Source organism: Puntigrus tetrazona, chromosome 24, assembly GCF_018831695.1.
Source record: "Puntigrus tetrazona isolate hp1 chromosome 24, ASM1883169v1, whole genome shotgun sequence".
NCBI classification, from domain to species: Eukaryota; Metazoa; Chordata; class Actinopteri; order Cypriniformes; family Cyprinidae; genus Puntigrus; species Puntigrus tetrazona.
The window spans coordinates 19,090,597-19,108,709 of record NC_056722.1 but is presented as its reverse complement, the minus strand read 5'-3'; the positions used below and the strand labels follow the sequence as shown (position 1 = coordinate 19,108,709).

Here is an 18,113-nt window from a genome sequence, read left to right as displayed (position 1 = left end):
ACAAGAAAAAACAAAACAACAAAAAAAAAATCAATTAAATTATAATAGTAATTCAAGATACATAACTCTAACAAAAGTTTCAAAGTTTTGTTGTAATGGTAAATAACTAAAAAAAAAATATTTGAAAAGAAATTTCAAAATTAATTTAAATGAGTGAGGGAGTACAACTTCGAATAAGCCACCTTGTCAAAAATGTATTAATCACAATGAGAACAGGATGATTAAGATCCATACTGGTATCACTCTTTATGACAAATTATATTGGGAAAAAGGGGGACTGAACCTAACTCAAGTCATTTTTAGCATGAAATAAACAAGTTTCAGTTTCAGTTTCATCTGTTCCACAAACAACCCTGCAGGAATCAGACACACCAAAAACAAAACGCAGTTGCAACCTACTGATTGGTCTGTAATACATTCATAGCCTTGTTTTTATTAATGTCAGTTACAATATGGTGTATACTCTGATTAAAGCCCATTAGGGCTTGTAACGCATTTCTAAGTTATAGTACACATAAATGCCAACCAGTTTTTCCCAGAATTCCAAGCCTTCCTTGGCCTGGAGCGTGTAAAATCTCTAAACAGCTAGGAGGACAGAGATCAGCCCAGTGGAGGGGGGTCAATGTCACTTTTTATGAGTCTTGGACAAGGGAAAGCTGTGCATGAGCATGTGCGCGCATGTGTGTGTGGACCCTTAATTAGAGGCAGATTACGCACGCTCCTCTAGCCCCTGCTGACCTCGGCCTGGAGTATGACGGACATCCTATGTACTGAAGAGCTCCAGGAATATACTCCAGTAAAACCTCTCTCCCCCCCTGCCCAGCTCTGCCAAGCCTCTATAAATAAAGTGTGTGGCTCCGAAATTAATAGGCCGGTAAAAGCCTGAAGCAGAGGAAGTAATCACCTGCGCTGCTTAAATTTATTGTTACCTGTCATTACACAATATTTAACAGGAAGTTAAGGTAGGATGCAATTGAACGGTGAGAAATGCATGAATTAGGATGGACCGCTTGGCATTTCGCTGGCCGATAAGATCAGGTCTGCTAATGGATGCGAATATGAGGGCTGATAACTCACCGCCCCTTCAAACACGTTGTCGTAGATGTTTTCGGTACCACAGTCAGGGCAAGTGAAAGCAAACCTCTCGCAATCACGGTAGCGCTCTTCGTCAGTAAGCTGGGCCGGAGCACCAAGAAAATTGTCCGCTTCATCCTCACGTTGCTGCTGCTGTTGAGCTCGGAAGTGACTTGGGTCGAGCCCTGAACAAGTAGGTAAAGAAAAGTTCAAGTTATGAATCTTTTAAAACACCACTCAAACCACAAGCTCCATATTTAGAATCAAATAGCAATGGAAACAACTATGTACTTCCGGCACATTGGCGATAAATCCGTGCAGCCCCAGACTTCCCTCACAGATGTATTTGTGGACAGTGATGGAAAAAGAGGGTAAAGTGAAAAGCTGAAAGAGGATAGAGGGACAGAAAGAAAGAGAAGATTGCACGGCTGCAGGAGGCAAGAGGAGGGAGACTAGCGAACGATAAGAATAAACTGGAAACATAATAAGGGGAAAGAGGAGGGGTAGAGAAAGCGCAGCTATCCGATTTTTCCCAGGCAGCTGAGATCATCAAATCATTAAGAGACAGCAGCTGAATCTCCATTTAATCCCCCCAGGTGACACCGAACACTACTAGAGCACGGAAAAACAGCCTACGTCCCCCTGGGTAATTTGGCTAAGTGAATAAATGAGCACATAAGTAAGTGTTGACTATGAGACTTCGGGGATTAACCACCGTCTCTAAGGATCCAAACCCGCTGACGCCCGAGTGCTGCTGCCATCTACAGGTACACATGCAGCATGTCACACACGCGCACACACACACACACACCTGCAGCCAAGGGAACAGGGTGGTGCGTGAACTGTAGTTAGGAATGGACACACAATGTTGTGTGTTTTGTGAGACTGTTATACATGACCACATGAGAAGCAGTTCATCAGGATATTCTGGAAGCAAATGTGGTGTAAATGTGTTGCTAACCATTAAGTAATTAAGGAAACCAGCCACTTGGTTCTGGTAACACGGTGGGGAGATTGAATTAGTGTCTGAGTTTTGGACCCGACGGCAGGATACCAAACAACCAGGGTCTGTTGTCATGGAGACAGAGTGGCAAGGGTTCATGCACTTTTTAAAGAAACTGAATTTCCATCTGGGGGGTAAATGGGATCTCAGCTGCTAGGGAAAATAAAACACACACACACATAAATATATATATATACACACACACACACACACATACATATACATACACATACACACTTGATCTTTTTTTAAATGCTCCAAAACCACCTATATACATAAACTTAAATGGAAAAACAATAAATTTTGTTAACTTAAATTAAACTTACCTTTAAATTTAACAGTTAAAATAAACCCTACACACAATTAATAAAACACACACACACACACACACACACACAATAATACATGCTACTTATCGTGTCAACAAAAAAAGGAAACAAGAATAGGAAAACAGGATACTAATCCAAACAAACTGTCTCACCAAGCCATGTAGCAATAAGCACTGCATCAATGCCTTCGATAGGCTCACAGATTCGGCCCACCACAGGGTGCACCTGCTGAGACAGGTAGTACTGTGTGTCCAGGCTGAGTCCCGGTTGTTTCTGTAGCTGTTCCAGGGCATATGCCCTCTGACTGGCTGCCAGGTTTGAACCGTCCTAACAGAGGAAAGCATAGTCAGTGGAAGGTTAGTGTGGGTTTACTGCCAATGTTTAGAGTCAGAAGTACAAACACACTGGTCGCTCACCTGACAGATGACATAAGAAACAGTGTCACCCGCTTTAACCTTCTTCCCACCCTGGGAGTTGATCCAGAGGGCAACATGGACATGGGGGAGACTCTTCTTGTCAGGGTAGTCCTGAGGATCCTTTGTCAGGGACTGAAAAGAAAACAACAACTTCATGAGAAAGCCATACAATTTTAAATAATAATAAAATAAAATAATTTACAAAGTTAGAGTAATATATTATTTTTACTTTAAATAAAAGCTGCTCATTTAATTCTGAAATAATGTATCATTTACAAAAACAATTTTTCAACATTGATAATGGTATATTATCTAAAAGGATCATGTGATACTGAAGAATGGAGTAATGGCTGCTAAAAATTCAGCTTTGCCACAACATGAATAAATTACACTTTAAAATATAAAAGCTATTTAAAATTATAATATTTCACAATATTATCATATTTAACTTATAAAAAGACCCCAAACCTCTGAACAGTATTTAAGCAATTTCAGCCACTACATAATTACTCCAACACCATTTGATTTTTTGTTGTTGTTTTTTTCCATTTTGAGTGGTTAAGGTTTTCCTATCTTTTAACTAGTAGTGTAGATATTCCTTACTCATAGCCAAAGTCTGTTTATAATTCAGTCCTTTACCTTGTGTATCTCAAACATATTGAGTGGAATACTGCCATTGGCCACCTTCTCTCCAACTTCAATCAGATGTTTCTGAATGTTCTCTACGATGGTGTCACGGTTCTGGTCTGACAGAATCTGACCAATCACAAAACTAGATAAAAAGGAAACGCATCATTTAAATTAAAACCAGAATTTATAAAACAAAAAAAAAACTATACAGAATCAGAAAGAGCTTTACTGCTATGTGCGTTTGCGCACACACAAGGCATTTGTCTCGGTGTCAGGAGCTTTAAGTAGATCAAGAAAGATTTCTCTATCCCCATTACATTACTAGGACAAATAGGGCTAATGATCTGTAGTTCAGTGCACTAACTTGCCACACTCTTTGGCCAGGTCACACCAGTCTCTGCGTACAATGTCTAGTCCTTTGAGCTCTTGTTTTGTGGTGTATTTGCCATCTCCCTGAGGTTCAACCATCAGTGCTGCATATTTCTTTTTCTTCAGCAGGAGAAGGGACTTAAACACGCCGTCGATGTCAATCTCCAGAAGCTTATAGAGTTTATTCACCTCACTTTTCACCTATACATACAGAGAGAGACACACATTTATTCAGTTGCTGAATAGCTGGGTTAATTCGGTCTTGACTGTCAGTGATGTCTCAATCATTAATGTCAGACTCATTCAAGCTTTAAAAACCCAACAATGCATTTTTCTGTGAGACGTGAAGAAGCCCCCTCCCTTTCCACCCAAAACCTTACCTTGTTTCCCAGTTTAAAAACCTCCTCCAGATTGGTGCTGTTGGTGTTGATCATGATGGAGTCGGTATCCCCGTATATGACCTCCAGATTCATCTGAGGGAGAACCGTAAACCGTCAAACCCACGCACGGCTTACAAATAACAAACACGACAAGTGCCGCTTAATTATTACTGTAACGTTCACCAATCATGACTCACCCTCTGCACCATTTCTTTGGTATGCATCAAAATCTGCGGGAGACAAAAGACCGCATGTCACTCGGGAAACACAATAAACACCAAACACAGCAAGTGGAGAACAATATCAATTTCAAATCGGTCAAACTGGAACGTCAAACAAACCCACTCACTCTGGTGAATATACATTTATCAGGAAGAAATACTACGGGAATAAAGCGCACATGCGTAAACTCAAACACACGAACATGAGGACTCGCACATGCAAAACACACAAAGAATTTAATTAGCAAATCTATTCAGTAATTCAACATTTATCAAAGGGGGAGAGAAAAAGCCTCTGTGATTTGCTTCTAAATGGAGGATAATTGGCTAAGAGGTCTATTAGCTGCACTGAAATGGGGCTCCAAACCCACACACCAGCAGAGTCATTATAAGGCCTAATAGTCTTAATCACCACTGGACTGCATGACGAGAAAAAAAAAAAGAGAGTGTGAGAGAAGGGGAGGGTTGTCCAGCTGCAGGCGGAGACCCAAGTAAACCACAGCTGTCAGAGAAAAAGAGACAAAAGGAAAAAATGAAGGGTAGACAGAGGGAGGTATAAGTGTAGCGCAAGAGAGAAAAAAAGAATACAAAAAAGAAACAAAAGAAAAAATAAACAAAGGTTAAAAATGAAGGAAAAAGTCTTAGTGGTCAGAGTCATGGTGCTAATTTTGGAAACACAGGTTTGAATCACAGCTACCAGCTGACTGTATTTACATGTCACTTAGGAGTGTGCCATATACTGTACAGTAATAGTGGTATAAATTTTGACATGACAAAAAAAAAAAAAGCTTCACGTCGCAATATCAATGATATAGCAACTTGATGTATTTCTAGGGATGCACTGAATGTTTGGCTAAAAATAGCAGCAGCAACAACAACAAAAAGCTCTTTCCAAATAAGCAAAAAATAAATAAAATAAAACAGAATAAATTGTACCGAACAATGACGTGATAGAGGAGTGCACTAATGCAGCAAACATGACAGTACTGTGGAAGTAAATGGTCGTAAACAATTAAATAGACTACAAATAGACTACATGCACAAACTGCATGTGTTCAAACAGCGTTAGTCAGGGTTAAAAGTCTAAACCACAAGGGAAATCTGTGCTGAAATCTTACTCCTCAGTAACATTTTTACTATCAATGTTACATGCATCGTCCCAAATTAGTAATGAGAATAATAGCAAAATCTGCTGCTGCCATCAATAGGAAGCCCTGAGTTTCTGTTAAAATAGAGGCTCCATCAACATTCATAAATGTACTATAATATTACGGTTGTTCTGTTAAATGACATGAAAAAAATAACAATTACAACAGCTCTATTAATAAATGTTTTATTATGTTCACACACATTGGAATCTGTAATATTTTCTAATGTCTTAAAAGAGATCCCTCCTGCTCAGCAAGGCTGCGTTTATTTGCGTGCTTGATTCAAAAATTACTGAGGTCTCAAAAATGGCCAAAAAATGTTAACATAAAATTTTGTTTACAAGTTACAATTTTTTCATTTATCTTGTAAATGTAAATTTAAATTGTGCTTTATGTCTGCTAGAATGTAAAAAAAAAAAAAAAAAAAAAAGTTCAGTGTTAAATAGGTAACATCTATTATTGGAGGCATCCATGTTATTTGATACATTTTAATTTTTTCAAATTGTTACTTTCTCTGGTAATTAGTTAGTTTATAATGATCTACTCATTGGAAAAGAATGGGAAATGCCCTTCATTGTGTTTGCACTAATAAATGCTGCCTGCCATATCTGTTCCATATTTTTTGTATATCATCAAAAATATCATTATTATTATATATTGTAATATAATTCTGAGGCTGTATCGCCCACTCCTCACTTATTACAATCAATATTGAAACTAAAAAAAAAGGTTTACAAGAAAGGAAATATTCCTATTAATAAATTACAGTACCATTAACAAATGTTTGGCATCTGTAAGAATTGTTTAGTCTTCTATGCAATTATTTGATCAAATAGACAAACTTATACAGTCAAATTTTAAATAACCGATACTTCAGAAAATATCAAAAAATTTGCTATGATGAACAGAATTTTGCCTTGAGACATTCTAGAAGACCAAAGTCAAATGTATAAAAAAATATTGCTTTGCATTAAGACATTCATTTTGAAAATTCCCTGTCGGTTCCTTATTTTTTTTTAAACTCTTTGCAAGTAGCCCCAAAAATGATAAAAGGAAGGTGACATCTGTACCACAAACCCACTGCAGACTGAAAAGGTAGACAAAGAGACTGTACATATCTGAAGTGTCATGATAACAGTCACTGTTTACTCAGGGTGTCCAGCCTTAAACATACACCCCCACAGCCACTGTGCTGGCATGCAGGGTGACCTCTATGAAGAGGGACTCAAACAGGTGGGGGTTTCGGCAGGAGAATAAGGGGCGCTAATCTGAGGCCTCAAAGAGACAGGGACACACTGCAGCCTGTCAACAGCAATCGAGCAAGACACCAGGATTCATGCACCCCAGTGCACACACACACAGACACACATCATAGCCAAACCGAAGCCCTCCGAGGGACAAGGACGAGGCTATTTCAGAGCACGGGAAGCTCCACTCCTTGAAACTGGAGCAGGACTTAAGCATGCTTTATGAGGTGTAACATGCCTCCCAGAGGGAAGTAGGAGGTCAGGTCTGAGTAATAACAAAATAGCTGTCGGCATTAACCAACATAGCCAAGGTCACCCCAAAACACACAGAAACACACAACTAATTAAGGAGGATTAAACATCTGTTACATGTGGTTTGCTGTTGGTGTGTCTTCCATTTTTGCATAATCAAAACTAGACCACAATATAGACTAGACTTGTATAAGAATACATAACTACTTACCAGTGCAAAAGTCAATGCCAGAGTGTTGCCAGTGTTTAAGAGTATTCCGAGTTGCTGCTTAGTAGGGAAGTGTGATACAGCCTCAAAATTATATTTCACGATATTTAAAAAATATTTGCAATAATGATATTTATGACAGTATACAAAAAAATAAATGACTAAATATAGGGAACAGTGTTTTCTGGGTGATTGCAGCTGGTGTTTACTGGCGTTCTATTTGAAACCAGGTGAGGGAGATTTACCACTAAAAGCACCAGCTTTACCGACAAGATGCACATGATTTTTTTTTTATTTTCTATCTATCTATCATATATATATATAAATAATCTCATTGATATATTAGGTGAACACTAGGTGGGATCACAGGGACTTCACAGGAGGCTGGGATAACTCTTGTCCTCTGCCTCGCACCCTGCTCTCCAGCGGTACCTTTAGAGCCCACACTTAAATTGATACACCATCTGTCTGTGTGAGTGTTTCTGACCTTGAGCAGGTGCGAGTTTACTTCAGAGGGAGCCATAAAGTTACAGCTACTTAGCACTGCAACTGTATACTGTATTACACACAGTTCATTTAGCTGCGCCACTAATGCTGACACAGACAGATATTAAATGAGTATGAAAAAGGAGAATTGGAGTGATAGCGGCACCAGGAAAAAAAATTAAAAGGCTACAGTGATGAGTTAGATTATGTTTGTCTGTGTTTCCATAGCCACTGCACTGTATGTTGGTGTATTATGACAACAGAAAAAGATTGGGCCGAGGGGGGCCCATAGAGCTGAAAGACAAGTCATTTGACTATGGCTCAGAAATGAGAGCGGAGATGGCTTGTCTTAAAACGCATGCCGACCAACACATCTGAGAGTAAACATACAGAAGGCACAGAGCCTCTGACATCCGAGTCAAGCGATGTTTTGCCTGCATGGGTTTTTAAAATAAGACCTGAACAGATTTACAATAAATGTGTATGTATATTATATACATACAAATGTATATATTTAAACAAAATTACAGTGACAACAGTGATGCTGGAATAAAATATTACAATTTGCAATAACCTTTCTATTTTAAAAAGCAGAATTTGGTGAATGTGTTGAATCTGTTTACTGTCTCTTTTGATCAATTTAACACATTACTGATTAATAAAATTATCAATCTGTTATAAATAAAAAAAATGTATAATAGTTCTGACCCCAAACCTTGTTTTTAATATGCCAGTGAAGACGCAAAATAAAAGACTTATTTCTTCATCCAAGATGTGTTTTTTTGGCTCCCCCGCCTATATAGCTCATTACATTAAATTTACACCACAAGCTCACCAATGAGTAAAAATGCCACATTAAGCCATGACGCTGTCTCTAAATAGCACTGCAGGAAACGTTAAACACACAGACAGCACAAACTCTTCTGTAAATGTTTTCGACATTCTGTACTTTTGTCCGGCGAGCCAACATTGCCCCATTTAGCTTTTTCTCAGATCCCTGTCTGACTGCGGGCAGAAGTGACAAAAGTGGACTGTAATTACAAGGCTCAGTGAATTAGCGGCTGTGTCGGAGCAAAAGCCGCCCGTTAGTAAGACAGAAAAGGGGACCGGACCCTCTCCGTCACATGCCTGGGGACACATCTGGAGCGTGACATGATAAAGAGTCAGCAGAGGGTCATTATGGAGCCTACCATCAGATCACTAATTTCTCTGTCACACACATACACACATCTGAGCAAAAACGCCAGACTAATTGTTTTTCCTTGACGCATCAGTAAACATTTTATTTTTTCACTTAGTTGCTTTTTTAATGTAACTTATGAACTGCATTCGTTCTCCATTTAAATTTGCAGTAATGTAAAGTGAAAGATAACATGACATTAATAAATGAGAATAAATAACATAATATCAAAGCCTACTTGTCATAACCTAATTACATGGTGATGGATTAAATTATGTATATTAATGCATTTTGATATTCAATTTAACAGTTTAATTTGAAAATGCATCACTTTATGGAAGTAAAGTCATTCCAAATGCATATTACTCCAAATTGACTTCAATAAGCACTTAATGGAAGACGATACCAAGCAGTGCATCCTAAAGTTAAAATGGTGTTAAAATACCACCCATGAACTGAAGCAACTGGCTCGGATCACAGTGACTGACAGGACAGGAGCGTTTGGCCCCGTCTACTCATAATGCCCTCATCTTTTTCACCCCAATCGACAGGTCTGTCATTAACACATTCATTTATCTCTTCCCAACCATTTCAAGCAGGCGGCGGAATGGTTATAGAGAAAAAACGAAGACTACGGCTGCTCTCGTAAACAGTTCATTCCTCCTGCCCCGTGGTGCCATTTGCTCGCCAGGGGCATCTGGTCTTCTGTTGGCTTCGGTGCACATCATAGCAGGCATTTTAAGCCCCAGAGCGGTACAGAAACCTTGTAAAAGAAAGTATCTGGTGACGATTGTTTTGAAAAGCGTCCTGCTGAAAAGCATTTTGAGGATGACAGTCCTCTGCCTGAAATAGCAACAGCAACACTGCACTGTCAGGGTGAAATACGTCCGCTGTCATCTCTCTATCCTCTGACCAGAAGATCGAAAACACACACACACACAGGCAGATTTAAACCACAGTGGGACGCGCAAAAATGAATTCCCCTCATAGCATGCAAATTTTTTTTTTGGTAGATGGCTGCATAAAGTCATCTCTCTGATAATGTGCATATCATTACAGCAAACAAACAAAGACAACAGTATAATGACAGTCAATAAAGACACATTTATGCACACACATTCTGCATAGGCTATGTGGAAGCAAACTGGGCAGATAACATGGGGTTTGAGCTCTAAGGGGTAAAATATCGCTGTAAATCCTCTGATTTAATACGACCGCCTGAAATCACTTCAGTTGCCAGCCTGGCATTTAGAACAGGAGGTAAAAATATCACACTAAAAAAGACCACAGCGTCCGCTTCCCAAACCCCAACATAATACCTCTGATCAATATTTCCCAACTAAATTTATTAGATCTTGTTTCTGAATTATGAGCTTGAGCTGTCACATACATTTACACACTGATACACTCATACTATTTTCTCATACGGCACAAATAAACCTTAACACAGGCTACAAGACCGTTACATCAGTGGGGGCTAGTGTTTAAGATGGTTGACAGCAGGGTTATTATAGTTAACTAAAACTGAAGGCTTTACTTTTTTTTTTTTTTTTAAATAAAAATCAAGTTAACTAAATTATGTAACAAAATGAAACTAACCAGAACTTAAACTTGAAGATGAGGCCTTTTCATTTAATTTGAGCTAATTACAAAGGGACCATTCCATTTTCATAGTTTCACTTGTACTCAAATTGATAAAACAATAAAATTCATGTACTATATACATTTTTTTTAAAAAAACCTGTTAAATGTAATGATTAGAAAATCTTTAAATGATATATTTTTTTTTTAACTCTGCAAATGTTGAGATGCATGAATTTACTTTTAAAATTGTCATTTGTAGTGTGCTATTTAATTTAGACAAAACAGACATCAGCAACTTATAATGGGTTATCAGTATAATATAATTATTGGCCAGTGTAATAGCCAAAATTTAAAAAATGTAAAATTTTGAGAACTATATTAAAATTAGTGCTGGGCAATAATCAATCAAAATTGTGTATTTTGTGTTGTCATGCTACCAACATTTCTGTATTCGGTACCGATACCAGTTAAAACCCACAGTTCTCAGTATTGAAGGCAAAACAAACTCAGACACCAATGCTGAATGATGATGAGCTGCCCACGAGGCTACCGACACCAACGATATTAAGCATTTTTATGATTATCGGTATCATTTATTTTTAAAACTGATTTGCCGATTAAAATAATTTGATTTTAAAACGATCTATTTGGCACTGATGCAGCCTGTCTGAACTCACCTCTCTGTGGTGCAATCTCCACCCACTGCGCATCCGATTTGTTGGGAGTCACAAGTCCAACCAATCAAAGCGAAGGCACTGAACATTTTCACTGTCTCACACTGAAAGCGCTTTCTAACTGGAGTTGCTTTAGTAATCACGCATCAGTTGACTATTAAAAGGCAGTAGCATACATAGCTGACGTTGCAATAAATCACAATCCACTACACTGAAGTTTCAAAACACCTCAGTATTATCTGTTCATGGTTTCCGTAATGGGGAAAATGCAGACAGAATAGCAGATTTCAGTCCTATAAATAGGATTTACTGTATAATGTGAAATATCACAGAATTTGGATCAAAGTTTGGATGAATTCATCAAAAGTAGGTCCATACATTTAAATCAACTTGCACTATGGACTAGTATCTGCAAACAATAAGCTGCAAAAAGACTTTAAATATGAAACCATGAAGCATGTTTTGCGTGTCTCTGTGTCTTACATGTGAATGGCACAGACAAGCGATTTTATTTAGTATACACATAATGAAGTGCGCAGCACCTGCCATCTCACTAAAGGAAGAGATAAATAATCACCAACATGCCCACAATTTCCCCGAGAGTAACTTCATGAGCATTTGACCGTTTCATTTGAGTAAAACTCTCTTCATATCATGTGTAGAGGCTGAACATAAAGTTCCTCATTTTGAAGAAATATGACGATAATAGGATGTGTAATAGGATAAATAAGGTTATCCTATTACACATTTTTAACATGTAAATTATTGAAGCCAAATACAAATATTCCCCCAAGATGTTTAGCTGTAGCACAGTATTTTTAGGCTATTAACTCCCTTTATTGTAGATGGTTGCAAGGAGGAAGACGAGAGTAAAATGTGCAACCAACAACAGGGATGGCAGTATTTGTCAGAGCCCTTGTTATTCTTAATTTTGACAATTATTAAATTTTTTACACCAGACATACATCTCTGTTCATAATATTGGTTATTGGTCTACTTAATCCGTAATAATAATCATATCTGCCCTGAAAAACACATCAGCCGACACCTACACATTAAAATACTTTACTACTTTCTAAATACAATAAAAATAAAACACTAGGATAATTATATCAACAACAACTACCACTATTGTTATTTTTCCCTGAAATAGGCACAAAATAATGATGGATAATGTTTATTTGTAAACAATTGTCTTAGTTCTAACAGATCAACAAGCAGTTCTATTTTATTCCCAAAGGAGGCTGTGTTGTAACCTAACACTATATTCTACAGTTTACTAAACTACATCACTGGAAAACTGAGTGACACCTCAACACATGCAGGGTGCCATGATTCTTTCCACCTATTCATTAACAACAGTAATACCAGTATCTCAGTGAAAGATGACTATTACATTAGAGCTAAACTGAAGCATTGAGTAAGCCAAATGGGGAAACAGACTAAATGCGCATCGTTAAATAAAACGCAACATTAAAAGAGTAAGCAGAAGGCATTAGTTAAGAATAACACCTCACTCGCAATGCCGGCCTAAATTAAAAGGTGCAAAGCTCTTGAAGGAACTTGTGTGAGGAACGTGAAGCTACGCAAGGCTGACTGTATCTCGCGCCCAAATCCAAAAATATGCTTTGGGCCCTGTGACTATTTGTTAAGTCCAGTGATATCAGGAGCAAATCCTCAACCAAAAGACCACAGGGTCAAACGGTGCGTGCAACAATGCCTACAACGGGGGAGGAGGGCACTTACATCTTATTCTGGGAAGGTTAAAAATGACCTTTGTAATTCGGACAACTGGACGTGTCGTCTGAGAGAGCAGTAAGGAAACAATGTTTACTCAGATGACACCTAACTCAGCCCATCTCGTCTCACCAACAGCCGCTTGAGATCTGAAGAATTCATAGCACAAGGACATGGCATCTATGACAGCATAATTCATTTTGTTTTACCTTTTTGAACTACGTCTACACTAGGTAAAGAGGGCTCCGGGGCTTGGCGGTAAGGCAGGGTGAGAGGTCAGGCTAACTAACGTTCCAGAACCATCAGCAGTCCGTATCGACAGAAGTTGTAAACATCACTCGATTAACCCCGTACCCAAACCCCCTCCCCAGATCCACAGCTGAAGCTCCGCTTTTCACACTGGCTGCCGCACAAAGAGCTGAAAATAAAATTTAGGCACATCAATCAGGACAGACCCCTCAGCATGAAACCCTAAACGCCTATTCCATGGCATGCATCTCATACCAGGGGAGTACAGGGTTCGCACCAGAACAAATGTTTCCCCGGAAAGGTCAAGGGCCACAGAACGTCACTTCACAAGCACCCGTAAAGGCTAAAGGCGCGCAGCTCTTACTAACTGGCCTGCAGGGGGATTTCCCCAAATTGTCATACAGCAAAATGAGCTAAATCACAAAGGCTTAAGCTGATTTTAATAAATTCCAAACTATATTTAAAATTAATCTGAATCTGTAGTCATGTTTTACAGCAGAAATATAAATGACTTTGCTGACGCTGATTATATCTATAGATTACAAGCAAAAGCACAAATACCACTTAAGAACTTCTGTAAGGGTATAGAAATAAAACTGAAAACCAAAACAATAAAGTCAAAAACACAAACTAGTGATTTTTTTATACACACAGTAATATATCTACACACACACACACACAATAACTAAAAAGCTAAACCAAAAAAAAACCTTTTAAAATACAGTATCAATGCACATACTTTTATTATTTGAGGATGAGAGCCCTGCAGATTATCAAATTTAAGAAAACAACGCTATTCCTTCACTCAAAGCAACCAGCAAATAAAGCTCAAAACTTTCTCTCTTGCAGCACCTCTTCAACCCACTTTACAACACCTGCTGGCTGAATTTACACCCCTGTGGCAGGTTAGCACTAAGCTAACTTCTCAGAAAGTCTTAGTTAACTCTATTAAAAGCAGAGCGCCTGTAATTCTTATCCCAAAACAATGATGGTGCAGACAGCAGACCATCCATCAGAAGACGAGGCCAACGCACCATCTGACTGACAGGATTTAGTGTTTGACGATCGTAAAACCCAATTGTCAAATTAGACAACGGTTACGATCCACGTTCTGTGTGTCTGGCACCAACGGAAGACATGGAAAGAAAATTGCCTCTTTGACTTCTTGCCCTCTTTAAAGTTTGAAACGGCACATCGCGCAGTGAATCCCTCAGACACTGGTGCCAAACAGCCGTCATCTCCATCACGGCTCTGAGAACCTACATATTTCAACAAGCTGAGAATCACCGGGGGCTTGTCCAGATCCCCTTACTGTAGGCCAATCAGGAAAGGAGAGAAGCTCAGGAGGGCATCCGAACAGGAGCCAAATCAAGCATCTTTATCGCCATGGAAAAAATTACATCTGCAACACCAAAGCCTATCGCTAACACTGTTCTCAACAGATAAAGAAGGCCCTCAATCAAAATATAAATGGCAACTGAATACAGGAGCATTTAAATCACGCCACTAATGTCAGGGTCAATGTAATGCAAGTACGTGTGAGTATTTGTAGCTACTGTTCCCCTTCCATTTCCCATTGATCTCTACCAAAACATCTAAGTGCATAGTTCAGCATCATGCTGGTTGACAGTGGAGAATATGTATCACAATAAGACTAATCAAAGTAATTAAGGTTGTTGAGTCAAGCTGGGCTCGTATAAATGAAGAATCACATTATTAATATCGTCAGACACCAGTGAAGTGGTTTAAATACTGCAAAACTGAATTTCCAAATGCAAAAAAAAAAAAATCAACAATGCAAGCATTCATTTTTCCCTTCACTGAATTTATTGGGTTTTTGGTAGCTCTTTGTGTAACAAATGAGGCAGTGAAAACCGGTGTTGAACGCTGGGGCTAATGCAAAGAGATTGTAATTACTGGTTCCCCCCACATTTCAAACAATGCCCCTCAACGCCCAGCGACACTGTGGAAGAAGGGAGAGGGGTATGAGAATGAATGTGTCGCCGTTTGTATAGTTACACCCCAGTGGGCTTTCAAAGTCTGGTCTCATTAAAGTCAAGAGCAGGTAGCCGGCAATCATGCCAAGGAGGTGGCATAAAAGGAACAAGAGATCAAGTCAAATTGGTTAAAGCACAAAAGGGAACAGAGGCTCACGAGGAGGTGAGTGAAATCAGAGCCAGAGGCCTGAGGAGCCGCTCACATAGACACACGGTTATGGATGGGTTTAGAGTGCTCTCTAGTGGCAGTAACTGTAGATGGCACCTGGTTAATGAATGGCAAGATATGCAATACTTAATGTAAATCTATTAAAAAAAACAAAACTATTTTTTAAATTTTAAATAACTAAACACTGATTAATTATTTTACCTCACATTGAAAGACACTTTGACACTTTTGAAAAACACTTTTGAAAAAAAAAGCAGTGTTGTTATTGCAGGTTTAAATTCTAACTACTACAAATCATTTTAATTAAAATAAGGCTAAAATAAAATACATTTACACAAATCAGAAATATTGCTTAGGCAACTAACTGAAATAAAATTGAGTTTAAAGAGTTGAAGTACTACATTACAAAAAAAAATAAGCTAAATATAAATAAAAAGAAAAGACAAAAGCACAAAAATATACTAAAACTGTAAACTGAAGAGATAAAAATGTATATATAATAGTTGATAATAATATTAATAGATAAAATATTGATATACATACTATACTATAGTATATAAATATAAAATACTTAAAAAAATGGCACCATAGCAGCTAAAGGTACAAAAACAACCCAAAATAAAACCGTTGCCAGTAACTAAAATTAAAAAGCACCTTACCATATTAAAACTCATGACAAAAAAAACCCAAAAAAAACACTCAAGGTATTTGTTATGCTCCATTTAAATAAAGCAGATCTAAAAAGAATGTTTTATACCCATAAATATGGTATTGTGTACAGTTACATACCTCTCTTCCTTTATGAGTGACCAACGCAGCCAAAGGCTTGGCATAAAAGCGACTGAAGGAAAAGCCAAGGCATCCGTACATGCTGTTAGCGGTCAGCTTCAGGGCCTTCTGCCTGATATCATACTATGAGAGAAGATTCATCAAGGCTTGCATGCAGTGTTTTAAAACAAAAACAAAATATTGGTAAAGCTATGGAAAAAAAACATGCCAAACTGACAGCCTATTATATATACAAAGTCATTCAAGTCATACTTACTTGCAAGTACACATCAGGGTTGAGGTCCGCTTGCTTCATAAGCTGTTTGACCTGTCGTCGGCGCTCTACGAGTTTTCGAATTTCTTTGGGAAGAATGCCCATCTCCAGACTTTGATCTGGCAACTCAGGAATCTCATCATCATCCGCCTATAATCACGGAAGTAGTTTAGGGCATGCTAAAAATACATAATCATACCCATGCAGGCAAAGCTGACCACCACCAATGCACCTCAGATTTCTTGTGTGTGTTGGTCGCTCCTCTCTCAACTGTAGTAAAGCAGATGTTGAACTCCTGGATGATGGAGGGGTACAAACTGTTGAAGTCCAACAGGAGAATGAACTTATCATAAAAACCTGATGGAAGAAGATAAAATAGATCATTTGGGAGGCACAAGCAAAAAATGCAACCAGTGATACGAGCAAGGACATTGGGACTCACCGACTTTTGGGTCCAGCACCAGACCTCCAGCATATGCTGCCTTCTTCCTTGTTTTGTTGGACTTGCCCTTCCCAGAGTCAATATCCTCATCCTCACCCTGAGAACAGAATTTAAATAAGCAAATGTTCAGGAAGAGTATCGATTAAGGTTAAATAGCAGCAATAATGGAGAGAGGAATCTGATACCAGATCTTGCTGCAGCTTTTTGAAGAATTTTTTGTCTGGAACAATGTAGTTCTTCTCATGGAAGGCATGGAGCAGCAGGTACTCATTCCTCTCAGAGCGCCCTCCCATCAGAGTACGCGACTGTGAGAGAACATTAAATTAATAATGCGTTTTATTATTTGTGTGTTTTAAACTGACTGCAATACAAGTGCCAAGCTAGGATGTAGTTTGCTAAGGCATCTTACCATGACGTTACCGGCAATGTTAGTGATCTGTAATGCTAGTGGCAGCACATTCAGCTCACACATGATTTGCAGAATTAGCTTGGCATCCATCCAGTTAAGCTCCAAAAGGTAAAGTAAATGAGGGGAATCACTTTTGAAAAAGGAGAGAAAGAAACAGGAAAAAAATGATAATACTGCCGTAAACATTATGGATGACAATCAAGGACTAAAGGACTCAAGTGTAACCGCACAGAATGGAAACTAACCTGTAGAAATTCCTGATGTTCTCTGGTGGCACCACCACCCTCTCTGTCTTTAGGATCTGGGCAACCAGCTCAGTCAGATGATAACTCTTACAGCGGATCAGCTCTTTTGCAGAGATTTCAACATCACAAACCAGGCGTCCACAAGTGGCACTCTTCTCAGCAAAGCCACTGCGACCCTGAGATTTAACAAAGATGCACAAAATGGATTAAAAGATAATAAAAATCAGAATCTCATAACTTCCAGTCCTCGTAGAATTTGTCGCACCCCCAGTTTAGGCATGTTGACTCTTCTTAGACGGCCAATCTTTGACCAGTGAGGCACTTTGCACACACTGATTCTCTGCAGGAGCACTTCAAGGTCAAACCCAAAGATATCATGGCCCTACAGCATCAAAAGGAAGATGTGGTTGAATGAGAAAAAATAAATTCAACATATCAGCAACACAACAGTTGAAGCCAAAGTAATTGCATGAATTTGAACTTACCACTAAGACATCTGGATCAATCTTGTGCATCTTGGCCAAGAAGAACCCCAGAAGTGCTCGCTCTGTACCAGCAATCTCTACAATACCATTCTAAATCAAATCAACAGGCAAACATTTTATTAACCGCATTTTCATTC

General features: G+C 38.6%; 1 protein-coding gene across 1 annotated transcript in view; it reads right to left on the bottom strand.

Annotated features, from left to right (window-relative positions):
* The window catches only part of pola1 (polymerase (DNA directed), alpha 1), a 44,896-nt gene that overhangs the window by 21,659 nt on the left and 5,124 nt on the right, over nucleotides 1-18,113 (bottom strand). The window contains exons 18-33 of the mRNA XM_043226914.1: nucleotides 17,977-18,066; nucleotides 17,757-17,873; nucleotides 17,492-17,667; nucleotides 17,247-17,376; nucleotides 17,023-17,142; nucleotides 16,838-16,934; nucleotides 16,628-16,752; nucleotides 16,399-16,545; nucleotides 16,143-16,265; nucleotides 4,399-4,431; nucleotides 4,202-4,294; nucleotides 3,817-4,022; nucleotides 3,462-3,594; nucleotides 2,823-2,954; nucleotides 2,559-2,733; nucleotides 1,078-1,259 (exon numbers count right to left, since the gene is read on the bottom strand). Coding sequence (XP_043082849.1) covers nucleotides 1,078-1,259; nucleotides 2,559-2,733; nucleotides 2,823-2,954; nucleotides 3,462-3,594; nucleotides 3,817-4,022; nucleotides 4,202-4,294; nucleotides 4,399-4,431; nucleotides 16,143-16,265; nucleotides 16,399-16,545; nucleotides 16,628-16,752; nucleotides 16,838-16,934; nucleotides 17,023-17,142; nucleotides 17,247-17,376; nucleotides 17,492-17,667; nucleotides 17,757-17,873; nucleotides 17,977-18,066 — 2,079 coding nt within the window. The remainder of the gene's footprint in view (nucleotides 1-1,077; nucleotides 1,260-2,558; nucleotides 2,734-2,822; nucleotides 2,955-3,461; nucleotides 3,595-3,816; nucleotides 4,023-4,201; nucleotides 4,295-4,398; nucleotides 4,432-16,142; nucleotides 16,266-16,398; nucleotides 16,546-16,627; nucleotides 16,753-16,837; nucleotides 16,935-17,022; nucleotides 17,143-17,246; nucleotides 17,377-17,491; nucleotides 17,668-17,756; nucleotides 17,874-17,976; nucleotides 18,067-18,113) is intronic.